Below are 18,854 nucleotides of genomic sequence, written 5' to 3' on the forward strand. Positions count from 1 at the left end.
TGTCTCTGTCTCGGAAATAAGGACAAAAGGACTTAACATTTGGGTTACAGATCATAGCCTATCTGACATTATCACATTAATGCTGAGGTGCCAAAGTCAGCCTTGTTCACAAACAAATTCCCGCAACGGTCTTGGCCCATCAACATTTGCCTTTTCTATGTTGGTGATGTCAGACTAGTCGCGTTTCATTATGGGAAGGTCTACAAAACATAATTTACACGGTCTGTTCACCATTATGATACAAATTAATACACATCTGCAGGCTGTTGACACATTGCCAGATGCTGAAAAGGCATTTGACTGGAATGATCCTTTCTGTTCACTGTCTTAAAGTGGATCGGTGTTGGATAGCAGTTGCTTGTACTGGTCAGGTTACCTACCATACAATAAGCATTTGACCAGGGTTTATACAAATGGTAACTTGTCTGCCCCATTTGCATTGTATAGAGGTACGTCAGGGGGCTCTACTCTACCCTTTTCTCTTTGAGTTGGCAACAAAACCACTGGCTTGAATTTTTACACATGCTTTTAATAGACGACCCATGTCTGCTTCTTCACTTTCTCTTTATATGCGACACTGAGGTTATTGTCCCTGTTGGAGAGGTGGCTCTAGATTTGGCACACTTGCGGGCCTAAAATTGAACTGGAGTAAATCAGAGCTAATATCCAGCACTGTAGAAACTCTATCCATGGGTATAACTGCAGGTTCTGCTGGTGCCCACGGAGAGTCGATTAACGTGATGTTCGAATATCGCAAGCTATCAATTCTTCGTAAGCAGAGATACTGAAAATTAAGTCACTCGGGGAGGGCAGCAAGCATACCCGTCTGATCTCTATGATGCAGAATATCGCTTTTTAAGATATTAATCATGCCTTCATTTGTAAAACCATTTCTTAATGTACCAATCAGGTATCCACATGCTTTTTTCTTCCACCTTCAGTCACTTCTTTGACAAGATCGTGGGGGAGTGGTAAACACCCATGTGCTGCTACTCTTCTGTATGATCCAGGTGTACCATATGTAAAAAAAACTATTATCCCACTGTGCAACGCCAATATGCCCTTTCCTCTATAAATATTGCAATGGAATTGCTTGTTGTGTCATCTGCTGAATGGAAGTAAACACAGAATGAGCAATGACAAAATAAGTTAGAAAAGAAGGTTTATATATTAATTTATCGGATGAGACAATGTCCCTCAATGGTGCAGGCATTCAGCTGCCAGATTGCACCTCAACCTCCTCAGCCACGGTGCTAAAACTCATACCATCCTGTATAATGACCATGTTTTCTTGGGGCTCCTCATCTTGGAGTACCACACACTTTTCCTTGTGCTCTGTATTGGTGATCTCTAGGATGCCATTTACATTGACGTGGCTCAAGGACCTGTCTGACTCTCCAGTGATCTGCTGCACCAAGCAGCGCTCTGAGTTTGTGTAATGCTGATGGTTGTCAAAGCACGAGTGGGTTGTTTTAGTTACATGCCCTTCCTCCTTCACCAGGGAGGGCATGTCTGCCACCTGTACCAAGGTCATAAGGACTGTGTTCGAATTTTTGCTGGGGGTCTCGGAATCTTGCCGTCTTCCTACCTTCCCTTTCTTTGCCAGAGCAGAGTCCACGGAAGGGATGTTTCCCAAGGTTGTGGTGGCCTCATTTACTTCACAGATCCTGTGTGCAACCTGATGCCGCTTTAAGCTGTGCAGGAGCGTGTATCCCATTCCACATGTGTCACACTTGTACGGCTTTTCATCCAAGTGAGATTTTTGGTGTCGCCGAAGCTTGGTTGCCAGCGTGTATGCCTTTCCGCACTGCTCGCACTGGAAGGGGCGCTCACCAGTGTGCAGGCGCTCGTGGGCCCGCAGAGTGTGGGGGTCCTTCAGCTCCTTCCCACAGACCGTGCACAGGTGCCCCTCACCTGTGTGCAAGATCAGATGACGCCTCAGCTCTGGCTTCTGGGGAAAGGCTTCCCCGCAGAAGTCACATGTGTAGGGCTTTTCCCCAGTGTGAAGCCGCATGTGCCCTCTAAGATTCCCCATCTGACGGAAAGCCTTGCTACAGAATGGGCAGGCGTAGGGCTTCTCCCCAGTGTGCAGCCGCATGTGGTTACTCAGTGAGCCCGGGTTGGCAAGATCTCGCTCACAGATGCTGCACTTGGAGACTTTGGCATTGTCTGGGTTTAGCTCCTTGTCCTGGTGGGTTTTCCGGTGGATACGAAGGGCTGGTCTTCGGGTGAAGGCTTTGCCGCAGACCTCACACTGAAAAGGCCGCTGGCCGGTGTGCAGCACCTCATGCTCCTTCAGATCCCGCTTGGTGCCATAAGCCTTGTCACACTGTGTACACTTGTGTGGCCGGACGCCACGATGGGCGAGTACATGGGCTTTGAAGCTTTCCTCTGAGCTGTAGCTCTTACCACACTCTGTGCACAGGTATGGCTTCTGCCCACTGTGGACATAGCGGTGCTTTTTCAGGTGGCACAGTTGAATGAAAGCCTTGCCACACTCCTGGCATCTGTATTTCCGTTGGCTGGCATTAGTCGATTTACTCTCCTGGCAGACCTGGGTCTTCTTCGGGGTGACTAAGACCACCTCAGTTTGCTTAATAGCTTCCTCACTCTTTGGACAGAGACTTACTTTTTGCTTGCAAGTCAGAGGTTCCGCTTTGGAGGTGGCATCCGAAATCACCCTTTTTTTGCATACTTCAATATCATCCTTTGTGGAGGTGCATTTCTTCTCCTGTGACAGTTGACCAGAGTTTGGTTCTTGCAGACACTGCGCATGGCTCTCATGTGGTGCCCCAGACGACCCCAATGCCCCTTTCAATGTTAACAGAACGCAAGTCCCTGAACAGGGGCTTGTGTGTAATCCGCATCTCTCTTCTGCTGCTTTGGACTCCGTGTTTAACCCACCTGGCACCTCCTGCACCCATTCTCCCTTATGATCATCACACTTTGCTGGTTCAACATCCATAGGTCTTGTCTGCGTCTCTATTCTGTGTTTATGGCTTGAGGATTCCCTCCCTCGGTCCACATCCACTGTAGCTTGGGTAGGCTTTCCCCTTCCAAATCCAGTGAGGCTCTCCACAGTGAGAATTTCAACTCTTGGCTTGGTGAGGATGTCATTCACTGCACTGCAAACTGAAGACACTGTTGAGACAAAGGATCAAAGAGGAGCGTCCATCAGATAACTAATTCAAAACAAGGTGATTCTAAAAAGCAAACAAGCCTTAACTTATGTTGCAGAACAAGAAACATGCATGGAGGCAGATCATCACGCATACACCTGAAACTAGTCCACAAAACAAACCAGAACGCAGACCACTTCGGTCCACTAATGAACATCAGGGCCATTTCCCCCAGCACATTGCAATACCCCACTAACCAACCCTGAAAAGTGATCTCTTGGGTCCATTTAGATATGTGATTAGGGTTCAGTTCGTGACTTAACAGGACATTAAATCCACCAAGCTCAAAGGTCAACTAAAGTGCGTTAGTGACACATTTGCAGGCTTGTACTTGAAGCTACATGCTCAATGATGACAGATAGATATAAGGACACTGCTTCATGCCACAAGGTTTACCAATACGCAATGCCCAAGGTCTAGAAACAGCACACAAGTTTCAACTCATGTTCAGGCTTGAAAATCAATAAAAACTCAACAGAAATCACATTAACTTTCATACTCCCCTAAATTCCAGCAATCTCAAAAATAACAACAAGCCCACCCCACCCTCCCCCCAACCTCTATTTTAGAGTCACATAAGTTTCAGGATAGGGAGAGACCAGGACTGCAGTGAACCAAAGTATCTGTTTTGAGGCAAAATTGCTTGTTGCAAATTCAAGAAGAGATATTCTCTGGGGTTCTCGCACAAGGGAGCACTACACATAGGGAAATCTAGCAACAATACACATCTGTAAAAAGTAGATATTAATTCAGGGTGAAGGTCAATCCCATTTGTCTTACAAGCGTTCCATGCCCCACAATGCACTTGGATGAGCAGCAATTGCCACAATATGACATATTCTACTGCTACAAACGAATCTAATGAAACCAGATACAGATAAACACAACACAACTGAAATCCAACAAAAAGGTATAGAAAAGTTAAACAAACAACAGAACACACCTTTTTAGGAGAAGGTGGAGAAAAAAAAAAGAGGCAAATTGTCATTGAGAAAGACATTCGAAGTATTTTAGAGCATTGAGCCGGTGAGGGTCAAAAACACGTTTGCCCTGGGGTGGCGTTTCATGTTAAGAAATGTAGTTTATTGTCAAAAGTAAAAAAATAAATAAAAAAAAAACATTCAACGACCATGGTTTTTATATCCTCTCCACCTACAGAGACAAGGATGGTAATGAAATACACTCAAGATCCCAAGATGGAGAAATTGCATGAACAGAGGGAGGTAAAGACGAATCACCAATGGCAATATGTTGAATGGGTGGGGAGGTGAAGGTGGTGGAGGGCCAAAGGCTGAAGACGATACAGGAGTTAAAGTAGTTTGTACCACAGAGTAGGCCAGTGCATTGCACAACAGCACTGCTGCCTGATTTATGTGTGACTGAATAATACATTGGACAGAATCTCATTCCATTTCTGCCTGGTATGTATGTCCTTTAGGTTCTGTTTTTTTCTCCTCCTTGAGCAGAGGGATTCGTAGATTGGTCCAGACTACAACCAAGAGCAAACACTTCTGGGCCTGGGCATGGGGAATGGGTACACCGTGTTCCTGGTGCATCTGTGCCCAATTAAGGTTATACATATCAGCGGTTTCTTGAAGCCAGGCTTATGCACAGTATAGTTTTAACTCCACAGTGAGAAGGTTCTCTGCAAGGGTGGAGATCTAAGGCCTGGAGACTTTGCTGCAGCAGTTTGCTCAGTCTAGCGACGCCCTTGAAATAAAGCAACTAAGGACCATTTACTATTGTGATATATATGCGAAAAGGTCATGTTTTCTATTTTTTGGAAGAAGACTGGCAATGTTTCCAGCAAGACGTTATGTTTTCTTTTAACTACGTTCACACTCTGAAAACCGAACGGATTCCTGACTGCATTCTGAAGAGCAGAATAAATATCTGCAAAGATCAGAACACGGTAAGCTGTCCAGTGAGAGGCCAGAAAAGAAAAGAAAGGGAACCAGAATGACTACTGAAACCAAAAGAGGGCAACTAGAGGCCAAAGAAGTAATCAAAGGCCTCAAGGGCAGTCAGAGACCAAAAGTGTGGCTGGACGCTAGGAGAGTAGACAGAGAGTAGGATCACAGTTTCAGGTCAGCAGGTCGGCTAGAGGGTGGGAAGGGAGCAAATATGCAAGCTAGAGAGCAGTAGGACACACATGAAAGGGTTGTGAATAGAAAGATGGCAGAGAGACACTATGTCAGAAGAAAAGAAAGCACAGTACCTGGTTCAAAGTGTTTTGTGCTGCCTCCTATGAGCGAGTTTTTCTGTAATACAGTATTTGCAATTTGTGGCAAGTGGGAGATGTTACACAAAGAAAGGCTCTGGCTGTGCATCTCAGCAGGCCGCATCTCATCTTCCACCGGCATTGCCTCCTGCACAGCGAGGTCCCAGCACTCTGCCTCTTCCTCAGCGAGGGTATGGTCCTCTTTAGCAGCTGCCTCTCCAATAGTGATAGTTTGGGTTTTGGCCTCCTCCAAAGGCACTTCATCTTTTGCAGCAATTATGCGGCCCTTAACCGCCTCTGCAGGCACCACCTCCTCTGCCAGCAGCCCTTCTTTCTCTGCAATACAGTCAGTCCCCATCTCCTCTTCAGTCCAGAAGTGAAGCTCAGTGCCAGGCTGAATCGTGCAGACAACACAGACGTACATGGCCCCAGAGCGCCGAATGTGCACTACATTCTGATCCGCTGCACTGTTTCCCTTCTTTACAAAGCTACAAAATGATACAAGAAGAATATTAATATGGGAGGCACCTCGCCAGTGATCCATAACAGTCCATGAAATTCTAGATCTATGGTCCCCACCCACCACCTATACACACAATGCTGTCAAACAAGAGCAAATGGCAAATTCTGAAAGATGGAAACAGTAAGCTGAGGCATTCATGCCCCGTCTCACTTTGCACACCTTGCATGCAACTGTCCCTTCACTGTGAGTGGTATGGCTCTCAATCCTTCTCACAGAGTACACTCAAAGTGACACTCCACCTCGCAGTGCACACAAAGTGGCAATCGTCGACACGCCATGCGCCTGAGTCTTCTCCACTAGCAGTGCTCACTGCAGTCTCACACCTACTCACTGTGGCACTTGCTCACTCTGTCTTTCCCTCAGAGTCACTATTGATCCAGTTCTCCCTCAAGGTGCATACTGCACAATCCCCTCCATGAACAGGGTAGACAAAGGAGCTCACTCAACCTTACAATACCCACTTATACCTTCACCTCCTCTCAGAGCACTCGTTGGTTTCCCTTCCCCTAAAGGTGCAAATTACATATCTCATGACTCTCAAGGCACACTGCGAGTCCTGCAACTCTTAGTGCTATACACTGTGGGACTCACTCCTCATTACTGCTTTCGGATGAGAAAGAGGCCTGGAAGTGTGCAGTAGGGACCCGGGAGACAGGGGGGAAGGAGGTGCTGGAAGGACCATAGCAAGGGAGGTATGTTCTTTGGTCCAGCAAACATTGGGAACCAAAAGCTATCTCACATAGTAGCAACCATATTATAATCGAGGCCCAGTGTCAGGCTGCAGCCCCGAGCCCCACAGGTACAAAAAAAAGGGTATGCATGCGGGATAGGTTGGGCACCGATGAGAAAGCCCAGACCTGCAGATTCATAGACCCTTCATTGTCTCATGTTGCCAACCTTTCGTATCCTAGAAGGAATGTGCCTTTCAAGGCCACAAGCGGGTTGAGAGGTCTCTGTGAAAATCGATCTCACAAGGAGGGCACGAGCCTCTGACCTTTCCTGTCCCAGCTCCAAGTAATAGCACCCAAAAGCCCAGTCTCAAGACCCCCAGCATTCAGAGGTACCAGTCAGTCCCAGACCACCAACCATAAAACTGTTGGACCCCCACCCCCACCAATCGATCTTAAAACGGGGATCAGTTGACTTCACCATAGGCCGTGTTATTTGTGCTAGGAGGTGCCGGGAGGGATAAAACAACATAGCTAAAACAAGGGTGGGGAACTTTGGTTGGGTGCCAACGTGTCTGGAATCGAGCTGTAGTTTGTTAGAAGCGATGGCCACGAAGTGTCCGCTTAGCCCATGTCTGCTTAACAGGTGCAGATCAGGTTAGAGATAGATTCAATATTGTTTTTCTTCACATAATTGCAAATTAGTTGCAGCTTTTTGTCTGATGACGCATAAGGAGGAGCCCACATGGAAGAAGATAGACGGATGGGGCTGTGTCCAATGGCCTGGCATCCCCTATGGAGCAGGTAGCATATGTATAGGGTCACACGAACCACCCGTTCAGATTTGTATCCTATGTAACTTAAGTCACTGATGATGCTGTATGCCTTCATAAAGTGTTGTTTGTACTGATTTTGGCCGAACGTTCCGTAGCAGCAGAGTCCCTTGCTGCCGCATTTCCATTTTTGTAGAGATAAAACTGTTTTCCTTACTAGAGGTGTGCTGGGGCTTTTTCCCTAGTGGGTTGTATTTTTTCTGGTGCGAGCGTTCAGGGGCTTCTGTACATTTTTGCTGACCCTCACATGATTCCAGCGACCCCTGTGAAGACCGAGGCTTCCAAGCCGCATCTTTGGAGGGGCCTGAACCCACCTACAGTGACCACTCCCAAGCGCGCAACCCGCAGCAGTATACAGGAGACAGTTTCACAGAATTCCTGTCTGCTCTTTGAAGCGGGGCGCGGCTCCTAGCAGGGTGCAGGCCGTTGTTGGGACCCCGTGACGGAGGAGCTCTGGTGATCATGCAAATGTAAGTACACCTCTTGCAAGCGACAACAAAGGGGGTAAGATTGAGTGGGGAAGAGTGAGAGTGTGTGTGTGTGTGTGTGTGTGTGTGTGTCTCTCTGTCAGGACAGCGTGAAAAGGCCACATGGTGGTTTTTATATTATTATTGTGGAGATTACAAGGAGGAAAAAAGGAGTGTGGGATCCTCTCAGAGTAAGGGGAGAAGGTGGCACCATTTTTAATTATGGTCAGGAGGATACAAAGGTAGGAGCTCCATATAGTTGGAGGGCACCGCTTCCTGTGCCCAATATATTTCGGGTGGTAGGAAGAGGGAAAGTAGTGTATTGTTTTAAGTGTATTGAGCTATTATTGTGAAGTCGGTGGAGGCCAAGGGAGGTCTTGTGAAAATGGTGTGAGAAGTGTGGGAGCAAGTGTAAAAAGCGGGGGCAGGGGCGTGAACAGGAGGCAACCGGGAGGTGGGAACGGAGGACTGGTAGTGACGGTTATAAGAACACTGTGTGCGACGTACAACTAGAAGCTTCTTTTGAATATACCATTGTCAATACAGGGGGAATGACTCTGCTGGAGTATAGTGTGCTGCCACTGTACAAGTATAAAATAGAGCAGTACCACAAGCAGTGGATGGTAGAGCCCCAAGTGAGAATGCCCTGCCCCTGGCCAGAGCACAGTACTAATAACAGAGAGATATTAGAGCACATGAACATGTTTCTGACTGCTATGTAAAAAGGTACACAACTGCAGAAGCGAAAAGAGATTTTAGACTTGTGGGGGATGTAGAGGATAACACCAGGTGTTTGTCCCGATGCAAAGATAGTGCCTCCACCCTCCAAATATAATCACAACCACACCAGAGGAAGCGCAGCAGCCCGCGCCTAAAGAGGGGCTCTATCCACTGACCACCCGCCCAGTCACAGGATATACCAACCCAACATATTTGCACCGGCCTGCCACCGCTCCAACCCCATATCGACCAACCCCAAACACCATTATACAGCGGGATCCCAAATCACAAAGATTTAGAGGAGGCATTACAGGCAACACCAGCAGAGTTAGCCCGGTTGAGGGTAGTAAAAGAAGGGGAGAGCAAACCAGGGGGTGGGTTGGACGAGTGGAGGGCCAGAGACATTGTGCTTAGACTTGATAGCAGTGCTATTAAGGATGTGCATGTCGAGAAGCACAGTAGTAGAGATCGAGGGGCAGAAAGCGCAGGTTATGGGACAGTCAGGTCAAACAGGGAGTCACATCAAGAGGTACAGGAAGGAGATATGGGATACTGTGGAAGAATTTGAGGATGGGGAAGGTGAGGCACAAGGCGCTACAGAAATGACGCTCAGGTAGAACATTTGTGGGGCGAGAGATTGAGGAGCAGGTTTGGTGGGTAGCAGTGGCAAGGAAAAAGGGAAGTGAAGAGCGGGGCGAGGAGTAGGCAGGCAAATGCCGGTATTACACAAGGGACCTTGGAGGGCTCATTATGTGCCATGGGCGCAGTTGGATAAAAGCATATTTGATCAAGGCACTCCCGCCCCTTACTTCTGGGGCTAGAAGTTGATATACGCCTTCGGGAAACAGACAGCTGTGGTTCCTCTGGTGGTTGGCGACACAAAAAGTTTACTTGTTACAATTGTGAGAAACCATGCCGGGGACGTGGAGTAAAACAGGATGATGCGCACATTTAACAATATTAAGGCACAAGGCTGGGACGCATTGCAACAGGCGTACCCCGATACACTGACTTACAGTACATAATGCAGTAGACCATGGGGGGGGGCGATGAAGATACCGCTCAGTACATTTTGAAAGTGCAGGAGATGTGTTGAATAGAGACGGGTGACCAGTGGGATCGATCTGTTCCTCTTTTTTATTTGGTTATTAAAAGGGGATTGCCCAAGATAGTTCGGTGACCAGTGGGATCGATCTGTTCCTCTTTTTTATTTGGTTATTAAAAGGGGATTGCCCAAGATAGTTCGGAAAGTGCTTCACAAGGCAGTGGGCATAGAGGCACAGGGGTGGGCCAAGATTCAGACTATAATAATACAACATTGTATTAAAGAGCGAGAAAAGGAAACAGCTCAAAGGTTGCAGGTGGAGGAAGCAGAACTAGTACAGAAGAAGTTAGCTAAAATAGCAGTGGAAGTGGCGGAGATTACAGACAAATTCAGCTTAGCAGGCTGCAGCTCATGCAGATGTAAGGATAGCAGCGTTTTGGCCAGGCAGAGGACAGGGGTAGTGGGGCAGCAGACAACTATCTCAGTATTCTAAGTGGCACCAAGGAGGTCAGCAGCAGGGTAGAGAAGGGTTTCAATGGAACAGAGGGAGCCTAGTGAGGTTTGGTGAGATGGGACCCAGAGGTGGTATGGGACCATCTCAGCGTTGGAGCTGTGGGAAATGGGGGCAATTTGCAAGAGAATGCAGAAGCGGGCGGGGTATAATCCATTCAATCAACCTACCCCAACACTACCAGCCTCCCAGATTCAACTCCATACCTTATGAAATACATCAGGCCTATACCCAGTTGCCCCCAAACCTCCCCACACATGTGGACCCAAACACTGCCTAATGTGCAACCGCAAGCGGCCCAGCAGATCACCTTGTACAGAGGCCAAATGCCCATACCCAATGCGGTGCCAAATGGAATGGTAGTACCCTATCGAGGGGTCAGTGTCAGGATAGGAAACCACTTCATGTTCCCAGCTACTAATACGTATCCCGATTAGGACAGTCCACAGAAAGCTCTGGCATGCCCAGTCCTGTCCATGACTACCCAGCCCGACGAGGAACCCTTGGTGGGTGCTGAGATAGGTAATAAACAATTCATCTTTATGGTTGATACAGGTGCCACTAAATCATGCATCAATGATGGAGACTTCCCGCTATCAGGTGAAACTCTTGACACAATTATTCTCTGGGGCTGTCACAACGGTTCCCTACACAGAAGAGGTAGCTATCAAAATAGGAGGGAAAGTGGTGCGTGCACCTGTACTATACTCAGGGGACTTCCCCATAAATCTGTTAGGATAGGATTTGTTGAGCAAGCCAAACATGACCATTTACTTTATGGACCGTGGGGTGGAATGTGCCACCCGAGGTTTGTGTGCCTTAAGGGCAATGATCATCGTTCAGGCCACAGGAGGAGGAGAGGGGGTGGTCTGCAGAATCCCTGTAGAAATGGATATGTTTGTCTATGGAATACCAGTATTGCATGATTTAGTGTCCCAGACTGGCAAGGGTTGTTGGGAGTGTACCCTCAGATTTAATCTTTCGCCCTGTGGTAACCCCGGAGCTTATGGCAGGTACAATACTGTCCCTAGATTTGCAGGGCCTGGTTGTGTTGGCCAAAAGGATTGCTGTGGTCGGGACAGATACTCATGGGTGCGTACAGTGCTCTGTATTGACCGAATGGTGCCCCTTAAGGAAGTAACAGATGCAGAGTTGTTTGAGGGCAGGGATGACTATGGAGAAATTGTGTTAAGAATCTGTATGTGACATTATGGTACAATACCAGAGGGTACAATGGTCGTTGATGGCCCTTGCTGCCCTACCCTCATTTACTGAGCGTGACCTACAGAAAGTACCAGAAAGGTTATGGACAACTAACACTCACAATGTAGGGCTCTTGCAGGGGGGTGGCCCTGGTCCGAATAACACTGAAGCCAGCACAGTGTTGCCCCGAGTTAAACAGTACCCACTGTCCCAAGAGGTGGAGGAGGGCATTCAGGATACCACTGCGCCACTCCTGAATCAGGGAATAATAGTGCCTTCTACCTCCCCGTGTAACAGTGATCTATCCGATAATAAATGCAAAAAGGGGGAGAAGGAAGATGATCCAGGACCTTCATCCTCTAAACGACATTGTCCAGGCAGAATTTCCTATAGTTCCAAACCCTGCAACCATACTATGCAGCATCTGTTAGGAGGCAACCCATTTCACTGTGGTAGATCTTTTAAACGCCTTCTTTTCCATACCACGCACCCAGATTCGCAGTACCTCACCAAGTTCACACACGAGGGAGTGCATTTCGAGCACACAAGATCACCTCATGGGCACTGAGTCCCCCCAGCATCTTCAACAGGATCTAACATGCTGACTTAGGGAATTTGCAAGTGCCCAGTACCATCATTCAGTATGTTGATTTGCTGGTGTGTAGTGACAGTGAACAGCAGTGCAGGAAGGATTGCATCACCCTCCTGCAGCTACTGTCGTACAAGGTGGACAGAGCAAAGCTGCAATATTGTCTCCAAGAAGTGTCTATCTGGGCCAGTTAGTATCTGCCCACAGGAAAATAATTATATCTGATCATGCCGCTTTAGTGCACAGCATTCCCCAGCCCTAATCTGTCAGATGCAAAAATGTTTAGGGTTGTGCAATTACTGTAGAGCATGGATTCTAAAGTATCTGGCTTACACCAGGTCCCCGTTACAGGGCTTTAAAAAGGCTCAAAAGAATGACCATAAGATTGCATGCTCTCAAAGAACTGATCTCCACTGCCCCAGTGCTGGCCACTCCTGATTACACGCAAGGGTTCTCTTTTTTTCCCCATTCAAACGGCCAATTGATGACTGCAGTACTGAATCAAAAGAGCAAGATGGGCCACAAGCCATTGGCCTCCTATAGCAGACTTCTCAATTCTGTGATGCGAGGCCAGTTGCCATGCGAACAAGCGCTTGCTGCAGCTGCATTTGCGATTGAGAAGAGCTCCACAATTGTCATGGGGTGCTCTGTATGGAGCATGCAGTCTTCGCCATTTTGTAGCAGTCTAAATCCACTTTGACCACATAGCGGGCATCCATGTATAAAATCATTCTGTCCAGCCCGAAAATTCATATTGTAAGGTGTAAAACTGCAAATCCTGCCACCATTTTGACAGAGCAGTGCACTGAGGAAGACCTTGTAGTCCAGGATTGTGTGATATTTGAAGGGGAGGAGGATAATATGCCGAAGGCAAGAGATAGCCCCCTTGAAAGGGGTAAGGGGGGGTTTCATTGATGGGTCAGCAACTATCGACCAGGCATACTGGGGCAGCAGTAGTACACCTGGTGGACGTGGGTTACGAAGTATTGGTGCAAAAGAGATAACCATTGCACTATTCGGCCCAATCAGCAGAGTTTATATCACTCATTGAGGCACTTCTAGCATCTCAAGGGTGCCATGTTACCATCTATTCAGATTCGGCCTTTGTCACCGCCACAGTGCATGCAGGACTAGCACAGTGGAAGAGGAGGGGATTTAGGAGGGCTGATGGATTCCCGGTACAACATGCAGCACTGTTGGATAAACTAATTGATGCACTATCCCAACCATCCTTGACAGTGGTGGTGAAATGCAGCACCCATACCAACGATACAGATGAGGTCTCGCTCAGTAACGTGGACGCGGCGGCCAAGCAAGCTGCATATTTATCGGTGCCAAGTCTTTCCGAGTACCCAGTGGTAGTGCAGAGCAGGGAACAATTGCTCCTACAATTCCTTACCGATTGCACAACTAATAGAATTGCAGGGATGAGCCCCAAAGGAGGAGAAAGAATTGTGGTTAAAGAGGGGATGTAAGCAATCGCCTGCAGATTTATTGTGGCAACAAGAAACATCGGGAAAAGCAGTTATTGCATCCGAATTTCAGGAGGATGGTTTGTCCCCAATCTGCAGGAGGCAATAACTAAAATGGTCATCAACTGTACCGCGTGTTAAGAGTTACAATACTGGTCTCACTTTACAAACTATCCGAGGTACACTGCCCCGCCCTAGAGGGCCACTCCGTGAGTTACAGATCGACTATGCGGACATGGGCAAAAGGTGGAACGGGTCCCGCTATCTGATAGTTGTGTGTCCTTTCTCACAGTGGGTGGAGGCTGGTCCTTCTGCACATCCTGATGCAAAATGTGCAGCAAAATTATTTGTGAGAGAGGTCTTTCATCGAAGGGTCGAGTGTGAAGTTTTAAGGTCCGATAAAGGTACGCACTTCTTCAATGAGATTTTTAAGGACATCACAGCATTATTGGGCATCAAGTATTGGATGTGTACAATTTACCACCCACAGGGCAACAAGCTTGTGGAGAGGATCAATGTCTTCTCAAGAGTAAACTGTCCAAGCTTTGCACCACCCTAAAAAAGAATTGGGTGCACTTCTTGCCACTTGCTTTGTTCAGCATGCGCATGCAGCCCTGTAGGGATAATTATTTATCACCCCCACAAGGTGGTGATGGGGCGCCGCATGCACAAGCCTCCATCAACATTCAGAAGAGCATCTGATGCTCACAGGGCTGCATCAATTCTAGGGGACGAATTTCGTAGTTACTTGTGTGCCCCAACCAAAAGGCATAAAATATATCTCTCAAAAGAACGTGCCGCCAAGGACTGAAGAGACGACCAGCGCTGCATCTGATACTCCACCCAAGTTACCTCTTCAGCTTTTCCCTGGTGACCACATCTTTGTAAAGAACGTTGTCTGCCGGTAGAAAGTCTAGATGTAAGAGCCCCTTTGAGGTCGTTTATGCTACTACTCTTGTGGTAAAAGTTCATGAATTGAGGTGCTGGGTGCATTTGTTCGATGTTCGCAAAGCACCCTAGGCCACACTCCCCTCCCAAACCTAGTGGTACTAAACAGCACTGTCTGCGAGTAATACCTCTTCTCCAAGTAAATGTTCTATGGAACCACGTGCAGCTGCAAAGTGACTGCTCTTGCCTCTGTGATTTGTTTTTGACATTTAAATACAAAAAACAAAATGTTCTACAAATAGCATACCTCTGTGATAGATAAAAACGCTGCCACGCATTGTTTGTATTGAGAGCTCTCTCTCTCTCTCACTCCATAGTTTCCCTCTTTATGGTCCCTCATTTATTTTGTATTTACGTGCAATGGATGTACTTCGGTCCAACAGCTCAATCCATAAAAAAGCAACGTTCTAATTTTCAGAAAGATTCTGTTATAGCTCTTGTTTCCCCCCACTTACCTATGTGTAATGCATTGGGTAGCTGGGATATTTGCTATGTTTGGACTCGGATTTATTTAGGTGTAGTTTTATATAGAGTAGTGATATAAAAAGGGGGATAGGAAATGCAACTAGTATTAAAGGATTGTTTATTAATGGCTCTGTGGAATTTTACCAATGTTGCATATCTAATTGGAATTATAACCGACACAAACAAAACCGCAGCCGCAGTCCATGGTAAACAGCCTGATGCATTTATCAATGATACTCTTGTGACCCAGCAACATATGGCGAGTTTTGCAAACTTTCTCAGGTTATCATTATTTCGTAACATAATTGTAAATGACACTTTCTTTTCTAGTGTTTTACATTTTGGTGAAACAAAATTGTTTTTTTTTTTAATGTAGAATGGTTAAATACGATCAATACCATGGACTTGGGTTAGACACGAAAGAAGATGTGCACCATCCCGAGTTAAGTAATAGTTGGTACACAGACATGAGCTCAGTGGAGAAAACTAAAGTTAATGGAAGCCGTTACGTGTGCTCCTTGATTCCACGCGTCAGCAGCCCCCAAAGTATTGATGGCACAGGAAATTCCGATTGGGGCTCAATGTTTATTGCATCTGACACTGTGCAGGCTGCGAATCACGTTCCAGACACGAAGCATAAGACTAGAAGTGGGGGATCCTGATCAACTGCAATGTGCCCAACAACCAAAGAGTGTGCAGTTTGCAAAAAATATCTAAAATTGGACGGCGTGAAGCTTGTGGCAAACAGATGGCAGGAAACTACAATGAGCTGCATGGCATGAGGACTGGTCAGACTCAGAGAAGTAATAAAGTGAACAGTGTATGCAGCAGATACTGGAATGAGCAAGTGGCAAATCTCACATGAATCCAGGCAATGCGAAAACAGTGAAAGTGCAAAAGCAGGAAGAATACAATGCAACTGTGTTTTTACAATGAAGGGAGCATCCTTGTGGGGGTCAATAGTAGGTGCAACAAAACATTGTACATTCCAGATCTCAAAAAAGGGACAGCTGCCGTGATGGATAACTAGTGGGGAGCAGGCGTTTCTGCACCTCCCGCCATTATGGAGCCACCTGCTCGCTGGCATCGTTGCACTGAGCGCTCCCGGTGGTCCCATAAGAATATTTAATAGTGGGACCAGGTGGGGCTGGTCAGTTCCAACAACTACACCAGGGTCCAGCATCGCCACCACAGTACTACCGCAGAAAACTATATTTTGCATCTTGCCAGAAAAGTAGAAACGAGAAGAATTGCAGAGAGGAGAAGATCCAATAATCTATCGCAAGATTCCTCACTATGTAAAAGCAATGCCAGATCAATACCGGCTCTACAGCAAAGAAGACACTTTTTTTTGTATTGCTGTTGCTACCGGAGGCACAGTCCGCTGCAAATGCCAAGTGGCTTCAGATCGTGCAGTGGGAAGTGATCCAGCTGGCCAATGACCCCGAACAAGGTCTCAACAAGGTCTCAACACGATCAAGATGGAAATGCATGCAATCAGGCTGATGACGCTGCAGAATAGATATGTGCTTAACCTGCTCACTGCCATGGAGGGAGGGGTCTGCAAGGAAAGTGGTGATTCCTCTGTGCCTATGTACCCCCTAATGACGCAGAGAATGAGTCCTTACCAATATACTAGGGGCCTCTGTATGTTCTCTGCACTCATATGCAAACAGAAGCGGGCATACAAGAGACTGGCTGGTTTGACAACCTATTTTCTTGGGTACCATCCTGGATGTGGGTGATCATGAAGATGGTGGTTGTGTTCGTATTGGTAATATGCTGAACGTGCCAGCTGGGACTTCGGTGTTGTGCCAAAGAAGTGCCTAGACGCACAATGAAGATGGTTTCAATTGGGGTACAGGAAGCACCTCATGGTACAAAAGACAGCGCAGTTCAGACTAATGATCCGATCAAGCCACGCATGGTTGCAATAGACCAACGTCTTCACTCCCCAGATACCACCACAGTACCACCACAGTTCCCCCACCTGACCCTGAGAACTACACAGAACACTGGCCAGATTTAGCAGGGGATGGAGGATGTGTGTATATATGGGATCCATTACTCACCGTAATCGTATTTCTGATGCTGGTACGGTACACCCCGTTTCGGCGCCGCCGGTTCGGCGCTGGGATGTTTTGGCGCGCCAGCGCCAAACCGGCCGCGCCAAATCATCCTGCTCCGGCTCTCGAGCCACTGGAGCCTCCCGCATTCTCTCTGCACAGTCACTCTTGAAAGCAGCAGAGACTGGACGGAGGGTGCCCCGCATCGTCCAGCTGTAGCAGGAAGCCCCCAGATTAATTTCCCAAGTCCAGCTTTTGGTGGATTCATTACATTGTTTATTCTTTCATCAGTATTGGATTATTCGGGGGAACACTGGACTTCTCAGAGCTGAATACACGCGTGAGCAGCTCTGGTCATGGCTGGAATGGGAGCCCGTCCCGGAGGAGCTGTGCTGAGGGGGAGACGGCAAGTGCTGCTTTCTTTGTCGTTTTGCTGCCTCTGCGCTGCTGTTTCTGCACAGACACACTATTCAATTCCTGAAGAAATGAAGAGAGGGTCCATTGTGGGAAACATTGGCAAGGATTTGGGGATAAGCACAAAGGATTTGGCTGACAGGAAACCCCATGTTGTTTCTGCCGCTAAGAATCATTATTTTACATTAAATGCCGACACCGGGATCCTGCACGTGAGTGACAGAATGCGGCCGGATCATTGGTCATTTCTGCTCGTGGGCTGTGCGTTCTGTGCGGCCAGTTCGGCGCGGGGCCAGTTCGGCGCGGGTTCTGTGCAACCAGTTCAGCGCGGGCTGCCGTGCCGAACCGGCTCCCACGCCGAACTGGCCGCGCCGAATCGGCCGCGCCAAATCGTCCTGCTCCGTGCTGGTAGCTGCTTAGATTCATATGCTGTGCATAGGCCGACATCTAGTGGAAGCTGCACAGTATTACATTTGTTGTTTTCGAAACTTGAAAAGGGACGTCGACAGGGCGTGCCAGTAATACCATCCCTAGTGTGACGTCCACTGTACCCATGATCCCCTCACGCGTCGAGGTCCCTCAGATTGTTATTTTTCCTGACATGAGGTAGCATTAGGTGTAGCGCGAGTACAGTTGTATCCAAGCAGATACGTATCAGACAAGCTCATAAGCATCCATGCGCCTTCTCTCCAAGGGGAGGAAGGGTGGGTCGCATGTGAATCTAAGCAGATACAAGCATCAGAAATACGATTATGGTGAGTAATGCATCCCTTCTCAGGCTTGTGGAAACTGCTTAGATCACATGCTGTGCATAGATTAGCGAGCAGTGGAAAAAGGAGGAGGTGGGATGTGAGGAGGTTCATGGGCAAATAAATGTCTTAGTACCGCTTGTCCCACTTGTGTATCTGTCTTGGAATGAGTGGTAATGCAGTAGTGCTGAGTGAAAGTATGCACAGAGCTCCATGTAGCTGCCTTGCAAATGCTGTCTAAGGGGACATTTGCAAAGAAAGCCAGAGTGGCTCCTATACCTCTTGTGGAGTGAGCCCTTATCATAAAAGGCAGTGTTTTATCTGATAGGGAATAGCACAGTTGGATACATCTGACTAGCCACCTAGAGATGGCATTCTTAGAAATGCAGTCACCTTCTCTGCCTGGCGCTATGGAGACAAACAATTGATCTGTTCTTCTTAGTGGTCTGGTCTTGTCTACATAGTAGAGGACCGCTCTCCTCACATCTAGTGCGTGGAGTTTTACTTCAGCTGAGCTGTTGGCTTCCTGGAAGAAAGCCGGTAGCTCAATTGACTGGTTTACATGAAATTTGGAGATGAATTTAGGTGAGAACCTAGGGCGAGTACGTAAAACCAGGTTGTCTTTGTGTACAACAAAGAAAGGATCCTGCACTGACAATGCTTGGATTTCACCAACCCTTCTTATGGAAGCAATAGACACTAAGAGGGCAGTTTCATAAGTCAGGTGTTTGAGACTAGATTTGTGCATAGGATCGAAAGTGGGTACAATGAGCTTAGCGAG

At 47.4% G+C, this 18,854-nt stretch overlaps 1 protein-coding gene across 4 annotated transcripts in view; it reads right to left on the bottom strand.

The window, feature by feature from the left end:
- Positions 1-1,145: 1,145 nt before the first annotated feature.
- The window catches only part of ZNF408 (zinc finger protein 408), a 162,036-nt gene continuing 144,327 nt past the window's right edge, over positions 1,146-18,854 (bottom strand). For 3 of the 4 annotated variants that reach the window (XM_069623202.1, XM_069623203.1, XM_069623201.1), the window contains 2 exons: positions 5,398-5,888; positions 1,146-3,141 (listed from right to left, as the gene is read on the bottom strand). In XM_069623202.1, the coding sequence (XP_069479303.1) occupies positions 1,214-3,141; positions 5,398-5,888 (2,419 nt within the window). In that variant the 3' untranslated portion in view covers positions 1,146-1,213. The remainder of the gene's footprint in view (positions 3,142-5,397; positions 5,889-18,854) is intronic. The other variant, XM_069623204.1, reaches the window with a different exon arrangement.

Source organism: Ambystoma mexicanum, chromosome 11 (genome assembly GCF_040938575.1).
Source record: "Ambystoma mexicanum isolate Mex_15411 chromosome 11, UKY_AmexF1_1, whole genome shotgun sequence".
NCBI classification, from domain to species: Eukaryota; Metazoa; Chordata; class Amphibia; order Caudata; family Ambystomatidae; genus Ambystoma; species Ambystoma mexicanum.